The 22,258-nt window shown below is 36.4% G+C and overlaps 5 protein-coding genes and 1 long non-coding RNA gene across 11 annotated transcripts; 3 read left to right on the top strand and 3 right to left on the bottom strand.

Annotated features, from left to right (window-relative positions):
• Positions 1-5,366: 5,366 nt before the first annotated feature.
• On the top strand, positions 5,367-7,966 carry LOC112497482 (uncharacterized). 5 transcript variants are annotated; one of them, XM_052441508.1, is made up of 7 exons: positions 5,367-5,683; positions 5,773-5,797; positions 5,904-5,970; positions 6,077-6,261; positions 6,359-6,454; positions 7,198-7,402; positions 7,502-7,939. In XM_052441508.1, the coding sequence occupies exons 1-5, from the start codon at positions 5,637-5,639 to the stop codon at positions 6,428-6,430; spliced, it is 396 nt and encodes a 131-aa protein (XP_052297468.1). In that variant the 5' UTR covers positions 5,367-5,636; the 3' UTR covers positions 6,431-6,454; positions 7,198-7,402; positions 7,502-7,939. The 5 variants fall into 5 exon arrangements, 2 of the variants coding, with proteins under 2 accessions (XP_052297468.1, XP_052297469.1); XM_052441509.1 differs by having other exon boundaries at positions 6,359-6,957; positions 7,297-7,402; XR_008054762.1 differs by adding an exon at positions 6,889-6,957 and having other exon boundaries at positions 5,369-5,797; positions 7,297-7,402; positions 7,502-7,966.
• Positions 7,967-8,072: 106 nt separating this feature from the next.
• LOC102621087 (non-functional pseudokinase ZRK2-like) lies at positions 8,073-9,738 on the bottom strand. 2 transcript variants are annotated; one of them, XM_006471963.4, is made up of 2 exons: positions 9,457-9,738; positions 8,073-9,338 (listed from the first exon to the last, which is right to left on the bottom strand). In XM_006471963.4, the coding sequence occupies exon 2, from the start codon at positions 9,068-9,070 to the stop codon at positions 8,288-8,290; it is 783 nt and encodes a 260-aa protein (XP_006472026.2). In that variant the 5' UTR covers positions 9,071-9,338; positions 9,457-9,738; the 3' UTR covers positions 8,073-8,287. The 2 variants fall into 2 exon arrangements, with proteins under 2 accessions (XP_006472026.2, XP_006472027.2); XM_006471964.4 differs by having other exon boundaries at positions 8,073-9,333.
• Positions 9,739-9,842: 104 nt separating this feature from the next.
• On the top strand, positions 9,843-10,721 carry LOC102620531 (uncharacterized). Its single transcript, XR_370110.3, has 2 exons — positions 9,843-10,234; positions 10,339-10,721. It is a non-coding gene; the product is annotated as an uncharacterized LOC102620531 (long non-coding RNA).
• A 94-nt stretch (positions 10,722-10,815) lies between these two features.
• LOC102620797 (F-box protein At1g55000) lies at positions 10,816-12,616 on the bottom strand. Its single transcript, XM_006471962.4, has 2 exons — positions 12,167-12,616; positions 10,816-11,414 (listed from the first exon to the last, which is right to left on the bottom strand). Exons 1-2 carry the CDS (start codon positions 12,575-12,577, stop codon positions 11,040-11,042), a joined length of 786 nt encoding a protein of 261 aa, XP_006472025.2. The 5' UTR covers positions 12,578-12,616; the 3' UTR covers positions 10,816-11,039.
• A 301-nt stretch (positions 12,617-12,917) lies between these two features.
• Positions 12,918-15,661, bottom strand: LOC102620249 (protein AUXIN RESPONSE 4). Its single transcript, XM_006471961.4, has 2 exons — positions 14,387-15,661; positions 12,918-13,406 (listed from the first exon to the last, which is right to left on the bottom strand). The coding sequence occupies exons 1-2, from the start codon at positions 15,569-15,571 to the stop codon at positions 13,161-13,163; spliced, it is 1,431 nt and encodes a 476-aa protein (XP_006472024.2). The 5' UTR covers positions 15,572-15,661; the 3' UTR covers positions 12,918-13,160.
• A 404-nt stretch (positions 15,662-16,065) lies between these two features.
• Positions 16,066-22,225, top strand: LOC102618596 (aminopeptidase P2). The gene is made up of 13 exons (XM_006471956.4): positions 16,066-16,501; positions 17,006-17,131; positions 17,291-17,410; positions 17,524-17,799; positions 18,026-18,198; positions 18,587-18,838; positions 19,251-19,402; positions 19,770-19,960; positions 20,155-20,263; positions 20,383-20,537; positions 20,823-20,915; positions 21,053-21,133; positions 21,955-22,225. Exons 1-13 carry the CDS (start codon positions 16,169-16,171, stop codon positions 22,024-22,026), a joined length of 2,133 nt encoding a protein of 710 aa, XP_006472019.2. The 5' UTR covers positions 16,066-16,168; the 3' UTR covers positions 22,027-22,225.
• Positions 22,226-22,258: the final 33 nt, after the last annotated feature.

Raw genomic sequence — 22,258 nt, 5'->3', positions numbered from 1 at the left:
ATCGTAGAAAAAGTTAAGAAGAAGTTGACCTTCTTCCTCTCTTTTTTACACTATGTTGCCCCTTTTTCCTGATGCCATTGTTTGTTTTAATACCCCTTAAGAGGCAAACAGTTTTATTCCTCTTAAAAGTACCCATTTTCCTAACGTGGGTTGTTGGTTCATACAAAATAACCGAACCTAACATAAGCCTCTTAGTTTTCAAGATCGAAATTGCATGATCGGTCTTGGAAACTTGAGGATAATAAAAAGAGAAAATGTATATCCAATTGATGTAGGGTAAGAAATTGAAGAATAATTTGAAATTTATAATATTTAGTAATAGTTTAATTAATTTTCATTTTAGTTTAATTTAGTTTCCTATTTAGAATTTTATTATTTAGATATTGCTTATTTGAATTGTATTCTTAATTTAGGTATAAGTCTTACTAAAATATGTTTGTTGATGATGAAATCTAGTAGAGCTATAGAACGACCAGGCGATCGTGTCAACACTTTAGTTTGTAACTGCTGACTAAAATGATGAATTCAAAACCTGGGTTAGTTAAATGGCAACGTTTAACAATGTATATTTAGCTTAGGGAGTTACGTGCCAAACATGTGGCCCACTTAAAATTCATAACGACAAAGGAAAAAGGCATTATGTCTGAAGCTTAAGTGGTCCTATGATCCGGCATGTGAGAAGAGCATCAAGTTAGTTGTAAAGCTATTATCCACGTTGCGGTAAGATGTGAAATTTGGATTTTATGTTAGCTTATATGTAAGTTGATCAACATAGTAGGTTGTGCGTGAATTTCAGGAGAGCTTTCTAGATAGATTGAGAGAGGATAAATGTCATATTGTTCCTTGTAATTCAGTTTATTGTTGCTCTGTAATCTTCAGAAGAATCATTAATAAATCTCATTCTAGTGGCTTTTCACGTGGATACAGATTGTGCATTCTTACACGATTGAACCACATAAATCTTTCTATGTTACGTGTGATTGCTTTTTTATATTTCAGATTAGTTTTGTGTTTTGATGATAGTTGGTTTTCATATTAAAGTGTCACTAACTTTCAAGGCTACTTAGTTGGGTTTAAAGCATCTTGTTCCTGTCTTGATTGTGATCTTGGGCAGTGGTTGAATTGCTAAGCAATCTCTAAGCATTCTAATCACTATATTAACGTTTGGTGAATAATACAACTCTGCAACTGCTTCCACTTGAGCAGGTTATCTCAACCAGGTCCAGGCTAGACCCGTTCACCTGCACCCACAACACCCTGTTAAAGGCTATAAGATGTTTTTCCGGTGAGAACCCTCTGACGCTCAAGTCTGTAATAAAGCTTCTTTTGGAAAAACTTGGAACACAGACTTATGGCTTAACAGTATATCGTTTTTTAAACTAGAAGATTTAATTCTTAAAAAGATAAGAGAAAAATATAAAGAATCGAGACAGAGAAAATAATCGGAAAGAGATATTATATGGAATCCAAGAAAATTTGTCTAGCCCCTTTACCTTCGTTCCCTGTAGCTTTTATACCCAAATCGGAATATTCGACTTCTCTTTTCCACAATTATTACTGCGCACCATCATGGGTGAACGAGGGCATAATCACTGTTGAGTGGGTTTCGTGCCCGAACTTTCTGAAAGTAACCCACGTCCTGACAACTACCGTTGACCAAGAATTTGAACCAACACGTTCAACATCTCTTGTTGTATACCCTTTGGCCCAGTGAAGCACTAGAACGACCATATGATTGCTTCCCACAAAATGAATTTCGACGAGGGGTCGTTTTTAGCCGAGGAGAGCACATATCTGCTCAGGAAAGAACATCTCTGCACACTTGTGCCTGGTCGTAACACTTTTCACTCCAAACTGATTTTCTAGTTAGATTCGAATAAACAATAGTTATTATAAATAAATGTATTTTGTGAGTTTACAAGCAGGTCTTAAATTTTATGTCATTGATTATTTCTTAGAATAAACTCTAGATTTGAATTGAATAATATATTCAGTTGTCAAAACTCTGCGCAAATTTTTGAGTTTAGTTAATTCTTCATATTCTGTAGAATCAATGAGTCCTAACCCCCTAAATTTGCAGGTATTTTTAGAATCAACACAGATTTAGCTTATTTCTTTATTATGGTATTCTCATTAATCAACAGAGTATTAAAAATACCCCTACCTATCGATCACCTTACATCTTTTATCCTTCCGGTATATCAATTTCGCTATGGAGTATTCTTTTGTAAAACGATGCTACATCACTGACATAACACGAGTCCCTTCATTTTCAATACAAGAAAAATACGAGTTGCAAAAGGTGGAAAGATTCACGTTCGGATCAACCTGATCAAGTTTTGGGTTAGTTGGGTTGCAAAAAAATGTAATTTGAATTGAGTTTAGATTGCATAAAAAATTCACATTGAATTCAAATCGATAGCCAAAATACAAATTAATTGTGGCAATTGATATTTAACATTTGGAAGGGTTTATTTCAATCTACACCAAATATTTTGAGAAATATCAATAGGCACCACTCTTTTCTTTATGTAAAACCACACGCCCAACCCATTAACTTTTCAACTAGAGTTAAAAAGCCATCATGCCCTTCAATGGAATAAAATTGACGTGGTTAAATGCCTCTTAAAACTTATCAATTTTTACAATAAAATATATGAATATTTTAGAATCAAAATTATTTTTTATTTAGTAATCAAAAAGTTTCTAAAATCAAATTCAACTTGTTTACTATTTAAAAAGAATTAACTTGTTTAGTAACCAACTAGAGTTAATTTATAGTCAATCCCTTTTTTTTTGGGTTAAAATATCGGATATTCTTTGATAGAATTATTTATAGAGACATGTCAATATCAAAATTACTTTATATTTCAATTGTGAAATTTTTTAGTTCGATATTTAAATTGTGATAGTTGATGAGAGAAATCTAATTCACAATTACATATAAAATAGTTTCTTGAATTTTTATGCATGGTGTATATATATATATTAATTAAAATACACCAAGATGGTGGGGGGTTAGGCCAAACCCCTACCTATAAATAAATCAATTAATGAAAGAATATAAGGATGGGGACATAAACCAAAACCTCCCAATAGAAACAAATGATTTAGTAATCAATATAAAACCAATCCAATCAAGGTGACTAATTCAGAATATATGGAATTTGGAGAGTACTCAAATGAAGAATGCCCGATAAACCAGTTGGAAGGTCACCAGGATTGAAAAATCGCTGACAAGTCTGATGAGTACACTCCTAGTTGGCCATAAAGTCAGCAGCAAATGTAACTTCTCGAAAAACATGCCTGATAATAATAGATGGGTTAGAAACCAATGCCCGAACACGACCAAGGAGGTAAGCAAAATCCCACCGCACAAATCCACTTGAATAGCCCAAAAAACCACAGTGGCTGAGTCGTATTCCACCTCAAGATCAGAAAAACCAAGCTGCACAGCAAGATCCAAACCCTCTAACAGAGCCATCAATTCAGCAAAAAGAATAGACTGGTGCCCTAAAAAGGAACCAAAGCTAGCTAATACCACGCCCTAATGATCTCATAAAACACCACTAGTAGTAGCTATACCTGGGTTTCCCTTAGAACAACCATCCATGCTCAATTTCACCACCCCGGCGACAGTTTCATCTAAGAAACCAATCGAGGTGGTCTATAGGGAGGCGTGATAATCTGCAATCCCTCCCCAATCTGAGTATCCAAAATACCTTTAAACTGAGATGACTTGAAACCAAACGCGTCATTGACTAGCTTAATATCCATGAGCACTCTATAAATAACGGCATCCACATTAAAGGCAATAGAATCGTACCTGAGAGTGTTTCGAGCCTTTTAAATATGCCATAGAATGAAGCATGGGAGAATGACTCGAATATGTTTTGAAGAATGGTAATACCCTCGCCAGTAACTAAGCAAAGCATGGGGAGACAAAAAAGAGAGATACGAACGACCAATCATCGAGTAAAACCACCGCCAAATCTATTGAAGCACTAGACAATCGAAAAATAAGTGTCTGATAGTCTCAACATCCCGATTAGAAAGACACTGAGAAACCATGTGAAAACCCTTCAAGCATAAAGCATCATCTGTGGCCAAGAAACCATGCAATAAGCGCCATAAGAAAAAGAGACCCGTGAAGGAATATGTTGTTGCCAATTTAAAGAAAAAACCTCATTCTAGTTATGAGACTCACGTACAAATTCCTAGCTATTCCTTAGTGAAAAATTCTCATCCCTAGATAAGGTCCAACGAAGTATATATGGTCCAGCATTAGAAATAAGCACTAACAAAATTTATTCAACAACTGAAGATAGCAGTACTGATAAAAGCTTTCCCATGTCCCATTCCACACCACACCAAAAAATAAATATATATTGGGGCCATAAAAGCTGCTGAATGATTAAAATGGAAAAGAGGTATAGAATCAAGCTAGCAATCATACCAGAAACTACTATCACCAGATCTAATCAGCCAACGGATGTGAGGCTCAGCAACACGACAAATAAAGTATAATCTTCTCCACAGAGGAGAGGCAGGATAGCAAAATTGAAACATACTTGGATGCTCAGCTGTAGAATATTTAGATTTCATGAAAGTAGCCCAAAGCGAGTGTTGGTCCCGAAACCGCCACTACAACTTCATCTCAAAAGCATCAGCCAAATTAGAGAATGAATGAACTCCAAGACCACCCTCCGCCACTGGAAAACAGACAGATGGCCATATGCACCAATGAATGCATTGTCGAGAATCCGTATCACTCCATAAGAATCTGATAAATAACCTCTCAAGGATTTGAATGACCGTAGCAGGCGGCCGAAGGAAATGAAAGAAATGAAGTGACATGGATGAAAGCACATGTCTAATGAGAACAAGCTTACTATAAAAAATGTATGCATGGTATATAAAAAATGTGTGTTCTTTGACTTTCTATTTTTTTGATTGGGTATACGAAGTTCACCTTGAAGAACTTTGGCGTGAAAATGTTGCAGAAATTTCTCAATTTTAATTTTTTTTGTTTTGTTCTTGTAATACGATGCGGCATAATCATGACTCGAGTTAATGCATTATATTGTCAATTGATTTCAAAACCAAATATATGTTATGTATTAAGTTAATGTGAATAATACTTGTACTATGCTGTCTACAAACGTGCCCCAAAGACAATAATGTCTCTGTGCTAGTCAACAAAGGTCAGCAGTTGAACTTAACCGCATAGTACAACAGCTGTTAGTTTTCCTTAAACCGGACAACTACCCGTCAACCTGTCACACATCTGTAAACATGGCGTGACTTCTGTACACATGCAGCGTCTTACTCGTTGGCTTTTCATTCCATTTTCTGTCACGTACCAAAACCCCTGTCCAAATCTAATTCGAAGAGCACGTGAGTGAAAAGGAGTACAAGTCCTCCAACAAAGAAGATCACATACTTTGTACTTTCCAACTGACGTGTATATTCGAAGTGCACGAGACAGAAAAGGAATCCAAAGCCCACCTACGAAGATCACGTAATTCGTACTCTACGACTAACGCTATCCTTTGCGGCGATAATATCCCAATCCACAAAATCAACCAAACTCCAAACGGGCTGTGTGTATTGACTGATTCTTCGGTTGAGTAACCATGTTGCGGCTTGTCTGTAGCCTCGCCTCCTCCAGAGACAGAGTCAGGTAATCCTTTCCTTTTTACTTTCATTAAATCACATCATTTTTTTTTTCACTTCTCTCTCTCTCTTTTTTTTTTTAAATGCTAATTCTAGGTTGGCTGAGATCAGTATCCAGCCGGTGAGTTTTTTTTTTTCCTTTTTTTTTATATTAACTAGTCGTTAGGGCTTATTGAATGAGAAAAGTCAATTAATTAATTAGTTTCATTAAATTAATTCTGTGACAGTTTTGCCGTACTTGGAGCAGACACTATGTCGCTGAGGCCGCCGAAGAGAGTAAAAGATTTATTGATGGTAAACTAAAATATCTTTTGGATTTCCTTGAGATACTTTTGTTGAATCTCCCGCGCGCAGATGTGCATGGAATGAATGGATGCTCATCTCAAGTTTCTGTTTGCAGTCACCAAATATCAAAAGGAACTCGTAAAAATCCTGTGTGGTAGAAGAAGTCATCATTGGCTGAATTCCGGGGGAAGAAAGGAAGTCCAGGACACAAGACAAGGGACTAGAATGGCAGTTGATGCAGTTGTGGCAAGCATAAAAAGAAGAGCACAAACCATCACCACATTTGAAGACATTGCTGAGGTTCACGTTCGTTCTTTTCACTCTTGCATTAGTTTTATCCTGTCAATTTTTTATTTATTTTGACCTTTTTCTTTTTCTTTTTCCTTTTCCAATGAAGTTTGGAACAGCAGCAGCAAATCGTGACAGAGAGATTGGTGAACTCATAGCCAAGGCTTTTGAGAATGGCTGAGGAAACGATCTTCAGTTTTTGGCTGTAAGTTCCTTCTTGAATTCTTCCCCTTCTTTACTTTCTATCTGCTGCGCCTGTGAACCTGCTTTTACTTTTCAGTTTTTTCCATTTTGTTTATTAAGTTTTTTTTTCCTGACTGATTTGCCATGTTCTACCTCTGGTTGTTCTATTTTAGGTTTGATCTCTCTTTCTTTTATGAAAATGAACTTTTTTTCTGCTACTTACAGGGGGCATGTTGTTTATTTATGGTCCTAAGTAATGATTCATCTAGTGTTTTTTTTAAAAAATAATTTTTGGTTTCTTGCTAAACTTCTTCTTTTTAGTTTTTTTCTTCCTTAAACTTTTGCAGGGTGGAAATGCACTGTAAGCTTTTGATATATGAATTAATTACTTGATATTTATGAGCAATTCATTGTTCTGTTATGGATATTAATAATGAAGTAATTGGTGTTGCATAGTTCTTACCTTGAAGATATACTTTGTTGGATCCGCCTTGGTATTAATCAACCAGTGGTTTTATTTTAAAGGTTTGTCCTCAACCCTCTTGTTAATCTATAGACTTGAAGTTCTATGAAAATCAAAGATTCATTTAAAGGCAAGCTAATTGAAGTTACAAAGGAAAGGATTACTGACTTTGGCTTAATGGATGTGCCTATTCTCAGTCTTTTGTATTGAGAAAATTTTCCCTTGCCATTTCTGCAAGCTTTTTATAATTATTCTCTCAAGCTTGTTAGTTCTCATTTGTTTTTTTTTTTTTTGGATATAAGGTACTTCTTTGGCCTTTCCTTTGAAGACAGTGTTTATCATCTCAGTTTGCAAAATCAACTTCTTGACTTGATAGAAAATAAGTTAATTTGGGTACTCAGCTTCATCCCAGGACTTGCTGCAACCTTGCCAAACCTCATGAGTAAACTTCATAATTGCGGGGGAAAATATATATCAGCCTCCCCTGTAGTCGTCCCAGATGCCAAGGTATTACATGCGTATGCTCTAAATTTGAACATAAAAGCTGCTATTCTTGCATGCTTGTATTTTTCTAAAAGTGATCCATTTCCTTTGTTCTTCCTGAAGATGAAGAGGTGGGACTTGTCAATTGCTTCAATTTGGAGCACCGTCGTTTGGCTCATGCACTTGGAACTTCTTCAACAAGGTTGCGACTGCAACTGCTCAGAGTTACCTTAAGGGACAGCAGTAAAAGGAACTAAAAGGATTGGCAAATAATATTTCATCGTCAACTTCAATGTCCAACTCTATCTAAGCCATCTCAAAGGTATACATAAAAATTTAATGCTTTCAGATGTGACCAAATTTAGTGTCAGAACATTTTTGTCCTCTGTCACAACTAAATTTTCCGCATCACAAATCTGAAGTTTATTTTGTACCAAAAGCCACTTGTGCCCCTTTCAAGTTACTACTAGATTTTACTCTTGACATGTAAGCTTAATTTTTCACATTTGGGTAACTAAACATGAATGATTTGCATTATCATCTGTGAGGTTCTTGTGAAAGTCATGTAGTTCTCTTCAGGTACATTCCAGTATAAATTCCTGTAAACATCTCGTAGCCGCTTTCTTAATTGAATTAACAGCCGAAATGAAGGCTAATCTTGAATATTGTGGATCAATGAAACACATAATCCCAGTAGCCAAATTGTATGAAATTAACCTCAAGAATAATTACACTTCATCGTAAGACAACAACGAAAATACAGAGAAGGAAGATGATACAGTGAGCAGTTGACCACAACGTTGAACTTACATAGATTACAGACATGTACACGTACTATACTGAGAATCAACAAAGTGCCACATGAACTGTATATCCCCAATTTTGTAAGCATATTTTTACTTTATAAAATTAGACAGAAGTGCGATACATTTGCCTGAGTTTTTTGGCCACATCAATCATTGTTGGCCTATTTTCAGCTGAATGAGAGAGACATTTAAAGGTAAGCTCTACATAAGCTTGCAATTTCTCTTCTTTCCGAAAACAAGATCCACCCCCAACGATTACAGGATCAATATTCATGTATCCATTACTTCTGATAAATTTCTCCACACGGTCCGTTATGAAAAAATTACTACCACCAGTTGCAAGACGAGAAAGGTGACCTATGGTTCTTCCGGTTAAAAGCACGAGCAGTAACTTACCAAAGCTATAAACATCGGTCTTTTCATTGTAATAACCTGTAGTAAGGTACTCTGGAGCAGCAAATTCTAGTGATCCAATTGCAGTACTAGCTTTTATGTGGGTTTTACCTTCTGGAATTGACTTGGATAGTGAAAAATCAAACAATTTGGCTGCATATTCTTCCTGGAATAATATATTCCAAGGCTCGATGTTTCGAAACACTACAGGCTGAGGAAATCCAAAGCGTAGATATGCAACAGCATTAGCTGTCTCCATTGCTACCTTTAGCCTATGTGTCAGTAGTAGAGGCTCCAAATGGGTCTGCAGTGGACCGTAAAGACGATCGGCAAGAGTACAATAACCCGCAGGTTCATAAACAAGGGCAGGCATTTCTGCCTCGAGACAACATCCAATCAACTTCAAGATGCTTTTGTGATTCATTTGTGATGCAAATACTATGTTATTGAAGCAGCGTTCGGATGCATAACGGACGGATTTGCGGTACTTCATAACCAAGATTGGTCCCGGAGAAAACCCATGTACAATAGATAGCCTTCAATTTCGTCAATTGTAATATTCCTCATGCTATAATTGTTTATTGCTGTCTTCAGATCTTCACTGGAGAAGCTACGGATTGGGTTGCGTTTGCCATCAAAAGAGGCAATCAACTTCTCTAGAAAAATTTGGCCGTTCTACAGTGTTGTAGTACACACTGTCTCTTCTTCCTTTCGATCTGATGATGATTTCTTGAATTTTCTCAACCACCAACTCATCTAACCTACGAAATGCTTAATTTTTCACTTTGTTTCAACGTACAAATATGTCATGCACGAAACATAATAATTATAAAGAACTTGAGAGGGAAATAAAATAACGAAAAAGAGGCTGACATGCACCTGTAACAACTATGTGGATGATTGATCTTGGAGTGACGTTGGAGAAAACGAGGGCCGGAGTTTGAGAGATGGATTAGCACCTATGCTCCAACTTTGAAGCGCAATGAAGATAACTTGTTTGTTGGAGAAGTTATGATGAGGAAGTCTTCCCCGTTAGCTATTGACTAATGGAGAAGTTATAAGGAAGTCTTCCCCAATCCCCGTCAACAATTGGGACAAATCTGTGGTACCACTGTTGTATGGTACCACAGATGAATCCAACCATTGAATCTAGCCTACAGTTGTCATCAGAGTTAGATCCAATGGTTGGATCCAGCTGTGGTACCATACAACTGTGGCACCATAGCTGGATCCCAACAATTGACTATTATTAAAGTAGGAAATGATTTGTCCACTAACCAAGCTTTTCTCTCTATAGGGAGGAAACACCTCTCTTTTTAAAAGTGGTGCGCTTCACCAATCAGAATTTGTCATTTCATGGATTTGGTGAGCTTTTGTGGTGGGTTTTGTAAATTTTCGTATTCTTTATTCAATAGATCTTCCACGATTGTCGAGCCCACCGTTTTAGTATGCCGAGATGGTACCCAGATCCACATAAATTTTTCTTCTTTCTTTACTCTTGAAGGTTTTTTGTACGACGAAATAGAATTATGGCACAAAGAAAAAGAAAATAAAATTATCAAAAAGAGGCACTGATAAGCAAATAGAATTATCGGTAAACTTCTCAATTACATGGACAATAATATCGCCTTCTCTGCCAATCACCCCAGATTCTAAGGTAATACATGTATGTATATGCTATAATTTCAAAATTCATGCTGCTGTGCTTGCATGCTTATGTTTTGCCGAAAATTGATCTCCTTCCTCTGCTTTTTCCCATAGATGAAGAGGTAGGACATATAATTTCTTCAATTTGGAACACCGTCGTGTGGCTCATGCTCTTTAACTTCTTCAGTAGGATTATGACTGCAACTGCGCAGAGCCATCTCAAAGAACAGTAGGAGAGAAAGATAAAAGCATTGTCAAAAGATGCTTCATCATCAGACCCTTCAACGTACGTCCAACACCATGTAAGCCATCACAAAGAGGTGGAGAGTAAATTTGGTTGTCGTAAAGTTTTCTCTGGCACAACTAAATATTCCACGTCACAAATTAGAAGTCTAATTTGTCCGTAAAGCACATGACAGATGCTACTGCCCTTTTTGAGTCACTGCAAGTTTGCAACTTAAATTATTTGATTCCTTATCTATGTTGTTCATGTGAAATGCTTGCCTGGATTATTAATTTCATTAGCAGCTAAGGTAATAGAAAGTCAATTGTGAATATTGTGAAATTTGTGATCATAAGACACAAAAACCAGGGAGCTAAAGTGTATCACATTAACCTAGAAAATAATTACAATTTATCTTAAGACAACAATGAAAATACTGAGGAGGAAGCTGAGAGTGAACAATTGACCACAATGTTGAACCAACATCGGTTGTAGACATGGTCTAGCTTATAATTGAATTCAAATATAAGCTCCCTTGGGAAGACAATAAATTAAGGAATTGAATTCCAAGTAGTACTTTTGTCAATTCCCTTCAAGCCAAGGCACCCTGCCTTTCCCATTCAAGGTCAGCGGAGAATTCAGAGAGAGCAGCCCGCGGGTTACCATTGGAAATAGACAAGTAATATTGAGCAGTTTCATCGTCAACTTGCATGCTTCTCCTCAAGGAGTTGATTATCCTTCTCCTGCCATGAACAGAGGTCACCCTGTTCAGCAAACAACTAGGCTTTTTCTCAGGTGCACCTTGCAGATACAGCACTGCTGCTTCCCTTTTCGCATAGGTGTCAAACTCTATGTAGCATGTTCCATCTATAAGAAGTTCTGGACTGCTTATAGGGATCAATAACCTCTCCCTCGAATATATGCCATGATCACTCATCATATTATTTAACCGTTTAATGTCCATAACCTGCAGACAGAAGAAGTAATGTAGATGAAATGTTAATGCCCTTGCTTTCGAGTCCATCACAAAGAAAATAAAAAGCCACTTCACTAGTACTATAACAATGAAACAAAAGATATCTTTGTATAAAGTTTGAATTCAAACAGTCAGAAAGACGGAATGAAATTTCTGTAAGAATCTAAACGAGTCACGGACCATTTCTATGCAGTACAATATTCTAACTTTTGCACACTAATGTAATGGAGTAAAATCCGTCAAGAAGAAATTCAGCTTCTATAGCTAAATCATTAAAAGATGAATGTCTGTGCCTTTTGTTTTCATTTATATTTTCTCTTTCACATTGAAAAGGAACAACCTCTACCTTTTACTAAGAAAGCACTTGCTCATGAAACCAATATAGCTAATGAACCAACCTGAACAACCTTCCACAGCACTTCTTTTGAGCTTGCTTTTCAGTTTCAATCACACTTCATAATTGAATCATCTAATTCTATTATAATCTTCAGTCATTGTAGCAAACATATTTGCATCATCAATCATACAAGCAGCAATAAAAGGTGAAATATTTTATCAAACAACTCTTCGATAGCAGAAATTCAGTCAAGCTCGAAGACAATTTTCCAACAAATTTCACAATTCGACCCGCATTTCCAATAAATTTTCAATCTTTTTTTTTTATTATTAACCTCCCACCGTATTTCAATCGGAAAATTTTACCTTAAAAATTTAAAAAAAAGTAAAAAAAAAAATTCATCTACCTGAACGGAGTACTTAACGGCGAGGCTAGCGACCGTATCTCCACGCGCTAAACGATGCGAAATGGCGAACTTTCCAATCCCATTATCTCTCCAGAATGATCCATTCAAGGGCATTCCCACAACTTCTTTAAGCTTCCATGGAGCCATGAATGCGAGGACGATCATGTTGTTATCCGACGCGACGGAGCTCCACGCTCTGCAGACGCAGCTGGCGCGTGCGAGGTCCGTGACGCTGAGATTTGACAGGATTAAACGCAGCGTATCGGGGCAGGCGAGGGCGCTGAAGTGGGAGTTCATTGGAGAGATTACGGTTGATGGGTCGGTGAAGCTTGAGGCTGAGGATGAGGAGGACGACAGGAGATGGTTTTGGAGCTCTTCTTCGGCGTCGTTTTGTTCGCCGCAGCAGCCCATTTTTAGCTGGACAATGTCTGGTGCTTGTGGTGCTTTTATCCTTTGGTGGGCCGTTGACTATCACTTATTTTATATATAAATTTTTTAATGTTGAACCACGTTGACATAATGCTTCCAGATTTTTTTGTCACGCATAAAAAGATCATTTAAATGTTACTTTTGATTAATTTAGATAAGAAAGAATTCTAATTCGGTAGGAGAAAAATAAATTAAAGATAAAGATTCATTATGCTATAAATTGTATGTTACAAATGTGAAATTAATATTTAATTATACCTAAAAAAGAATTTCTGTATAAATGCAACCTTAAAATTCTGATGTATGCAATCACCCACACGACTATTGGAGCAATTTCCTTTTCCTCACTCAAGCTTAGAAATAATCATATATTAATTCACACAGACAAGAGGGTTGTTCAGTTTCAATGTAATAACAAACAAAAACCTATCCAGAAGGAATAAAAACTACAAAAGAATAAGATTAAAAACTTGTTCCAGGAACAGAAAAAGCTTTTCCTATTGTCGGTAGTGTAATGCCTGAGCTCCATTTGACAGTTAACTAGTATAGAAGAGATGAAAACAGATCATTGACCCCATGTATGGCCAAGCCCGTAAGCATCCATATAGCCTGCCGCATGAGCATGACCTTCATGGTTGTCATGGCCACTGTGACTATGATGATGGTCGTGATTATGGCCACTGCTACTAGCTTCATCAAACATCTTCTGTATATGCTCGGGTATGGGCTCTTCCTCGACTTGTCTAACAGTTTTTGGTAAAGAAGAAACAAAATCAGCAATGTGCTTAGCTAGTTCATCAGCAGAGTCTACCTGAAATCAGTGGTAATAGGAGCTTAGTTAATTTCTAAACTCAAAAGATGCATGAAATATTGAAGTGACAATAAAAGAGAGCAAGTCTTCGGAGTGATTTGATAATAATCTGCCAAATTATTGGAAAAGAATGTGGAATATTTCAAGTGGTGTTCAAACATTTTTTACCATCATATGAAGCAACGTATGCCTTTGACCGCATACTGCTGAGTACATGCTTCTCTATTTCATTCAAAATAATTTAAGCAACTAATCTAAGCAGTAGAATCTAAGAATGATTGACTTGAGTGGACTTCAATGATAACACTTTCAAGGAAAACCTAAAGACTATGAGTACCCCTTTTGAAAATAGACAAGACATGCATCAATTGGTAGATTTTCTGATCTAGTTTTCAGTAAAGATAGCATTCTTTGGATGAGAACTCAGGTTATTTATGAATCAACTCACTCATGCAGGGATATGAGTGAAAAGTGCAAATAAAATCTGGCAAGCAAGGCACGAAACAAAAGATCATATGAGAAAATATAATCATATTCATCTAAATTTAAATGCTTTTCTTTTGTCTAATCCTTCAGAATTTATCTGACTCAAGTTGTTTTTACTTGTTAGTCAACTCCAAGCATACTGATCACCTCACTTCTACAGGCACCAAAGTTGGTTCAAATGATCTCCCATAGGTCCATTTACCACCCAAGAGTGCAACAGAAATTTGTCGCATTTACTAGTAATACATTCTCTAGCTAATACACATATGCAAAAGAACATTTGTTCAGGAGGCAGTTCAGTCAAGCCGTTTTAAGACCTAACATCAATCCTCATTCATAAAAACAAATTAAATGTACCATGTTCAGAATCTGTTTATCAATGATCACGGTATAAAATCAAATCCATCCAAAAGAATCCATAGTTAGAAATTTCTACACATAAATAATTATACAAAGTAAATGAGCAAAAAATCTAGGACAAAATAAACCCTCACCTGAGGCCAACGTCCTCCTGAATGTCCCACAAATTTCGCCTGCGGAAGTGCATCCGCAACTTGACTTCCTTCCTCACTCCATTCCTTAGACCAAACACTAGACCAAAGTATTTGCATCGGTATTCCTTTTATCCCCTCCGAACTGCCCCATTCTGCCATATCAAAGCTGTTATTCAGCTTCCTCCCCATTTCTGAAACAGCTCTACACCGATCTCTTCCCTTCAAAAGCACTCTATTACCCTCAACATCAAAACTGCCAACCTTCTTCATACAACAAAACCTAATCAACCACTGATATCCAAACGAAGATCCTAAAACAAAATCCCTAATCAACAGCAAATTCAATGCAAAAAGAGGCAAAGCAGGCTTAATTCCAGTATCTAGAAGTGTTAGACTTTTTACTAAACCAGGATTTTCAGCAACCCAATTAGCACTCATTGACAAAGCTGAATCATGTAAAACTAAATGCACAGGAGCTAAATTAAAAGTATCTATAACTTGCCCTAAAACCCTACCAACCTCATTACTTCCCAATTCAATAATTTTAACACTCTTCCTCTCCAAAACCCTAGCTTTCATTATCTCCTCGTAAGGAATTTGCCCAGTCTCAACAATCTGATCAAACGCCCAAAAAAAACCCTTTTCTTGAATCAACCCATAAACATCCTTAAACCTCTGAAAGGCCCCATCTGATCTCTCTTCAAACTCCATCGTTGATCTATCAGAAAACCCATTTCCGGGCAAATCAACGGCTATAACATTAACCTTTTTAGACCTCAGAGAATTGATCATTTCACGAAATGCAAACGAACTTAAACCCAAGCCATGAATGATAAACACACTCTCAGTCGAATCGACACCTTTTTGGAAAGTGAAAAGCTCGATGGGGGATCGTTTAGGGCTCGTTTGGACTTTGATAATGCGGCCGTTAGAGTAGTGATGGCGAAGAGCACTGTCTAAGCTGAGAAACCAAGACCTGGGATTGTTGTCTTGAGGAGTGAATGAAATGAAGAGAAGAGTTATAAGTGAAACAAAAAGAACTAAATAGCACCAAAATAAAAATGGGTTTGTGTGTTGTTTGGGTTCTTTTGTTTGTGAAATTTGTTTTTGCTTTGGTTGCTCCTCTTGATGCCGCTGATTTTGTTGTTGTGGTTCTTGCTCTGGCTCGTCAGTTATGATCGCCATGTTCCGTTCTTGATGATTTTTCAGTTTTTCCTTATTGGCTGGAAGCTGAAGTGAAAAGATCTAATGGGGATTGGAAATTGCTCAGTAGAAAGTGGAAAGTGGAAAGTGACCGTTGCTTTATACTTTTGAAGAAGCAAAACGGCATCGTTTTAAATATAAAACTTTATTAAATAGGTCTTAAACTTTCCTAATTTATATTTAATCTTTTTTCCAAAAATTTATTTTTATAAAGTTTAAAAATGAACTTTACATTTGTAAAGTGGGGTAGATTATTTTACATATAATATAAATTATGAGTGACGTTGTTTCACTAACTCAATTATAAAGTACATATTCTCAATTTCTCATTATCAGATATCCTTTTATCTTCTAAAAAGAAATTCCTTTTATCCTTTTTGAATATTAATATTTCCTTAATATTTCTATAACCAAAATGTTTTACGATTTTTCTAGAAGAACGACACCGTTTTCAGCCCTAAACTGAAACGAAGCAAACTGAAGTACCTTCCATTTTTAGTTTCTTACAAACTCAAACCTTATCTTCATCACCTCCGTCTTTCTCTCTCTCTCTCTCGCTCTCTCAAGAGAATTGCTAGCATGTACTCACTACCATCACAAGCAATGCGCCCTCTCTCTCTCTCACCATGCCTCACCAGATCATCTTACCTTCGTTTCCGCATCCTGTCCTCTCTTTCTCTTCCTCCTATTTTCCATAATTCCCAAACCCGCCTCTCATTTTCTAAAAATTACACAAGGCCCCATCTTTTTATCAGAAATTGCACTTCCATCACCGCCAAGCCATCTTCGGAGTTCAACAGGAACCGGACCCAGGATGCTCCGGACGAGAAGCTCCGTGCTCTTCGGGAGCTGTTTTCGAGGCCGGGTGTTAATATTGACGCGTATATCATACCTTCTCAGGATGCTCATCAGGTTTAAATTTTGGATCTTTTTGCTGTTTTTGATTTGTCTATGGTAATTCTAGATAAACATACTAGTTGGTTTGCTTTGTGTTTTTCAAATGATATGAAAGTTTGAAACTTTGGACTGTTTCATTGGCTTTGTTATTTTTAATTTTTTGGTTCATGTTTACGTGTTTATGGTTCTGTCTCATAATTGTTATGAAAAATCTGAGCTTTGGTTTAAATGGTTAGTTTTTGAACCAGAATTTATGTGCTTCTCGATTTAATTTTAGTGTTAATGGCAGTTTTCTGCAATTGCTTTCAAAAAATTTAGCTTTATTGTTGGTTGTTGGATCAATTTCATTTTTTGTAATTTGTTTCCTCTGGCCATTGTATGAGTTTTAGAAGGAAGATCAGCCATTCTTTTAAGGTTTGCTGCTTGTTTGGTCTTGTTGGCTCATTCTTCTTGGTAATGTAAATATTGACATTTTTATTTTCCTCTATTTAAATATTAGCTTTCCTTTTGGATGTTCAGAGTGAATTCATTGCGGAATGTTATATGAGGAGGGCGTATATATCTGGATTTACGGGCAGTGCTGGCACTGCTGTTGTTACAAAAGATAAAGCAGCTCTTTGGACAGATGGTCGTTATTTTCTTCAGGTTTGTGATCAAAACTCGAATCTTCTTGCTGTGCTAGAATTTGCATCTTCTACTACGTAGTCAAATAGTTTTGGTTTGTGTTATAACGCCAGGATTTTATGCATTTGAAAAATCGAGTCTGAGATGTAGCAGCTAATTATCTCCGTTTGTGATCGTTAGGCTGAGAAGCAGTTGAGCTCTAGCTGGATTCTCATGCGGAGTGGCAATCATGGAGTCCCTACAACTTTTGAATGGTTAAATGATGTTTTGGCACCAGGAGGCAGAGTTGGCATTGATCCCGTGAGCAATTCCTCAACTTCCTAAATTGGGTGGAGCACGTAATTTTTCTGTTCTATTTTAGGCTCTTGCATGTTCCTGATGCCACTTTTTCTTTGAAAATGTGAAGGGTGCAGTTTCTTTTCTCTTCTGATGCTGCAGAGGAATTAAAGGAGGCTATAGCTAAGAAGAATCATGAGTTAGTATACTTGTATGATCTAAATCTTGTGGATGTTATATGGATGGAATCAAGGCCGAAGCCTCCAAATAAACCAATTAGAGTACATGCCCTGAAATATGCCGGGCTTGATGTGGCATCAAAACTATCTTCCTTGAGGTCGGATCTTGTTGATGCGGGTTCATCTGCAATTGTGATATCTATGCTTGATGAAATTGCCTGGCTGCTGAATTTGGTAATATTCTAATCTACTCCCTTGGACCTGCTCTGTCAATTTTAACTGGCTTTTTAGAATCACTTTACCATAATGCACTGCCTTTGTTGCATCATTGAAAACTAGTTAAAGCTTCTCTGGTAGTACAGATTTAGGAGGAAAATTTTGTGTTAAACCTATTTATTCAGTAATGTCATGTTTTATCTTTATATGCCAACAAGAATGATTCTCCAAATTTCTTTTGCAGAGAGGAAGTGATGTTCCACACTCGCCTGTTATGTATGCGTACTTAATCGTGGAAATTGATAGAGTAAAATTATTTGTGGATGATTCTAAAGTTACTCCAGATGTGATGGATCACTTGAAGAATGCTGGTGTGGAGTTGAGGCCATACAATTCCATCCTTTCTGAAATAAAAAGGTAAGTTTGGTGGGTTTGATATTCTTGCTATGAGAGCATGCCATGCAGAATTGGTATCAATTTGTATGGTAATGTGAAGAAGTTTTGCTTTCTATCTTTTTTTTTTTTTTTTTTTGCCCCCCATTATGACATCATATTGTGCAAAAAATTCCACACTGGTACTTCAATGGTTGGCTTAGACATCTGTTTGTTACAGTTTTAAGACGCCTCAAACCATGTGGCTGTTAGAACAAGATGAACTACAATCTGTGTAGTGGTGTGAGAACTGTTGCTTACAGTGGGCAGCATTTTCATCTAACATGCCAAATATTTTGTGCTTGTTATGTAGTCATGTAAACTCATTTGATAAATGTCATAAGCTAATAAATGACCTTTTCTTCATTTTCAGTTTGGCAGCTCAAGGAGCTCAACTTTGGCTGGACCCTTCCTCTGTTAATGCTGCTATTATGAACACCTATGAGATTGCCATTGAGAAGTATCTCACAAGTAATAATAATAAAAAAAGTAAGACCAAGATGCATACTGACACCACTGGTCAGTGTGGAGGACCTGCTGGGGTTTTCAGGACATCCCCTATTGCCTTCTCGAAGGCAGTGAAAAATTCTGCTGAGCTAGAAGGAATGCTAAACTCTCATTTAAGGTATTGATTCTTCCAACAGAAGGTACTGAAGTTATCATCAATATGCTTCTTCTGGACATCTTTTAGGGTTCCTATGTAATGGCCTGCCCTAAAATGCAAGAGTCAAAATGGACTTACTCGTCAATGAAGAAAGAGTAATGTGTGAAAACTGATAAGAATTCAATTTGATGATGTTATTTTTTTGTGGATTTTTTGGCAAAAATATCTTGGAACATTATTTGGGAAAGGGTCATGAAGAGTGTCTTCTGAACAAGAACAGGATAGAAACTCTGGATCCATAAACAGTCGTGCACTCTCTTCTTGAGGAGGCAACTTAATATTTTTGTTGCAAGAAATCTTCTATCAGCGTGAGAAAGCATATCAACTAAATATTTTTTTAAGAAATATATTTATCATGATGTTCTTTTTGCAGGGATGCTGCTGCTTTAGCACAATTTTGGGTCTGGCTGGAAGAAGAAATTCATAATGGTGCAAAACTAACAGAAGTAGATGTTGCAGATAAACTTCTTGAATTCCGGTCAAAGCAGTCTGGTTTTCTAGATACCAGCTTTGATACCATAAGCGGTATATCGACTTCTGAAATCTTGATTACCTATCTTTTAGCTTATTTATTTCCATTTGAACCTGATTTATGTAGATTCTTTGCTCTCTGCACCATAGAAAGAAGTTATCTTGGTCTTCTCATTCATTTCTTCTGCAACATGGAAGTTAGTTTTTGGTAATCAGTGTATATTTTTAAAAGATGAGAAAAGTTTTAAGTTTCTTATAAAATGAAAAAATAAAATAGAACTGCTGACTTCCAAATTTTTGAGTTTAATACCCATATACTTGGAAGATTTATCTACTACAGTGCAAATGGAAACTTATTGCAACCAATGTTCTTACAATATGTTTCCCGATATAATGGCTCATAAGTAGTACGGTCTTTCAGGCTCAGGTGCAAATGGTGCCATCATTCACTACAAACCAGAACCTGGGAAATGTAGTGTTGTAGATTCCAAAAAACTATTTCTATTAGACAGTGGAGCTCAATATGTTGATGGAACCACTGACATAACTAGGACTGTACACTTTGGTGAACCTACGGCTCGAGAAAAGGAATGCTTCACCCGAGTTCTACAGGTGCTGGGTCTTTCTTGATCTCTCTTTATCTGATTAAGTGAAGAGGCTTTCTAATCTCACACCAAATTTTCCAGATAAATTGTCTCTAGTTTGTGTAGCACTTTTCTTTAATGTTCTACTTCTGTAGACCACAATTTTTATGTTGAAGAATTTGGCTATTTGGTATATTCTCAGCTTATAGTATGTAATTACAGGGTCATATAGCTCTTGACCAAGCAATTTTCCCTCAAAGTACTCCTGGTTTTGTGTTGGATGCTTTTGCTCGTTCTTCCCTTTGGAAGATTGGACTTGATTATCGACACGGTACTCGTTCTGCCTTTTTGTTGTCTTAATTTGTCTTTGGAAATCTTTTCAGTCACAAGTTCAGGACTTGATTTAAAGGTGGTGCTGTTTCATTTTTCATTTCTCCTTCCATGTATTAGGGACTGGCCATGGTGTAGGAGCGGCACTGAATGTTCACGAGGGCCCCCAAAGTATTAGCTTTAGATATGGGAATATGACTCCCCTAGTGGAAGGCATGATTGTTAGTAATGAACCTGGCTATTATGAAGACCATGCCTTTGGCATTCGGATTGAGGTATAACATTCATACAGCTATGTTTTCAATTATTCAGGTTAAACAATTAGTCAATTACTGTCAAACTTGAAGGACAAACTTTTGATGTCCAATTACAGGAATTATTTCCTGATGTTTATTGAATTGTTCGTTGATGGATTGATGCTTTTTCGTGCTTATTAAGATAACTGACATTTATGCTAAATGTGTTATACGTAACATCTTTCTTCACTCATTGATCCTTCTTCACTTATTGTTCTTGCATTCACAAGTACTGTTGTAATTTAGTTTCTCTTCATCTTGCAGAATCTCCTCTATGTCAAAGAAGTTGGCACACCAAATCGATTTGGGGGAGTTTCATATTTGGGATTTGAGAAACTCACATTTGTTCCCATTCAGGTATGCCATGAGAATCAGATTGCTTACTGTTAAATTGGTTAGTTTCTTTCAACAGTTCCCTTTTGAACCGCATTTATAATTTATATTCAGAATTTTTAAATTCTGTTAATTATTTTTTTAATGATTTTTACTTGCAGACAAAATTGGTTGACCTATCTTTGCTGTCTGCTGCTGAGATTGATTGGCTCAATAATTACCATTCACAAGTTTGGGAGAAGGTAAGCAAGTCTAGATGACATTTATAGAGGGCAACTTTTGATGTTCATGCATGCATGTCTCAGCTACGTTTGGTATAATTTTTTAAATAGAGCTTATTTAAGTAGAACTTTCTTTGGCAAAACTTTTATAAGTAAAGCTTTTACCCAAAAAATTTTAGTTGTTTGGTTGTCAAAGAGTGTTTATTAAAAATTATAAAATTACTTTAAAAGACGAGTTTTTTAAAATTATATTATAAAAAGAATGAAATAAAATTGTCAAATAAGTAAAGGATATTTTAGACATTTTAACATTTAAAAATGTTTTCCAATCTCTACCCTCACAAATTCAAAATTTGAGATTTGGTCGGTAGAGGTAAAATAGTTTATTTAATTTTCAAAAGCTTTACTTAAAAAAAGAAAGAAAATTTTTGATAAGAGCTTATGATGATCATTATATAAGCTTTACTAAACAGGTACTAAAACCTGTTCAGATTATATAAAGTCTTAAAAGTACTTGGGAATATGATAATTTAGGAGACGTTGATCAATCTGCTATTCGCCTAGTACTTGGGAACATGATAATTCAGGAGACATTGATCAGTCTGCTATTCGCCTATCCATGTTTGTTATATTCCCATTGCCACGTCTTAGTCCTTGAGTGAAATTTATTTTGGTATGAACAGTTTTTAGAGCATCCATACAAATCCAAGGTTGAATATGGAGGATTTTAACTTGATGGTCCCATTCATGTGTTATCTCAGTCCTGCATCTTTTTTTCTTTTGTTTTGGTTAATTCTGGGTCCTAGTTTAGAGATTATGATTTTTAATGTGGTGTCTGGCAGGTTTCACCATTGCTGGATGGCTTTGCTCGTCAATGGCTTTGGAACAACACACGACCGGTTGCCAAAGATTAAAGTCCTTGGAAGTCTTTGCTCTTTACTTAATCCCAAAGATCCAAGGGCAATGGCATCTGTATCAACTATTTCCTATAGATCCTCTAGATAATGATTCATCCATAGCAATGAAGAATTATAAATATTGGCATCTGTACAGAACACTGTATTGCACCAACGTTAATAATGAAATCTTATCCAGTGAAACTGGTCCACGACATCTTTTCTGCTTTTGTTTAAATTGATTATTATT

This window comes from Citrus sinensis, chromosome 5 (genome assembly GCF_022201045.2).
Source record: "Citrus sinensis cultivar Valencia sweet orange chromosome 5, DVS_A1.0, whole genome shotgun sequence".
Classification (NCBI taxonomy): Eukaryota; Viridiplantae; Streptophyta; class Magnoliopsida; order Sapindales; family Rutaceae; genus Citrus; species Citrus sinensis.
This window is presented reverse-complemented; position numbering and strand designations above follow the sequence as displayed.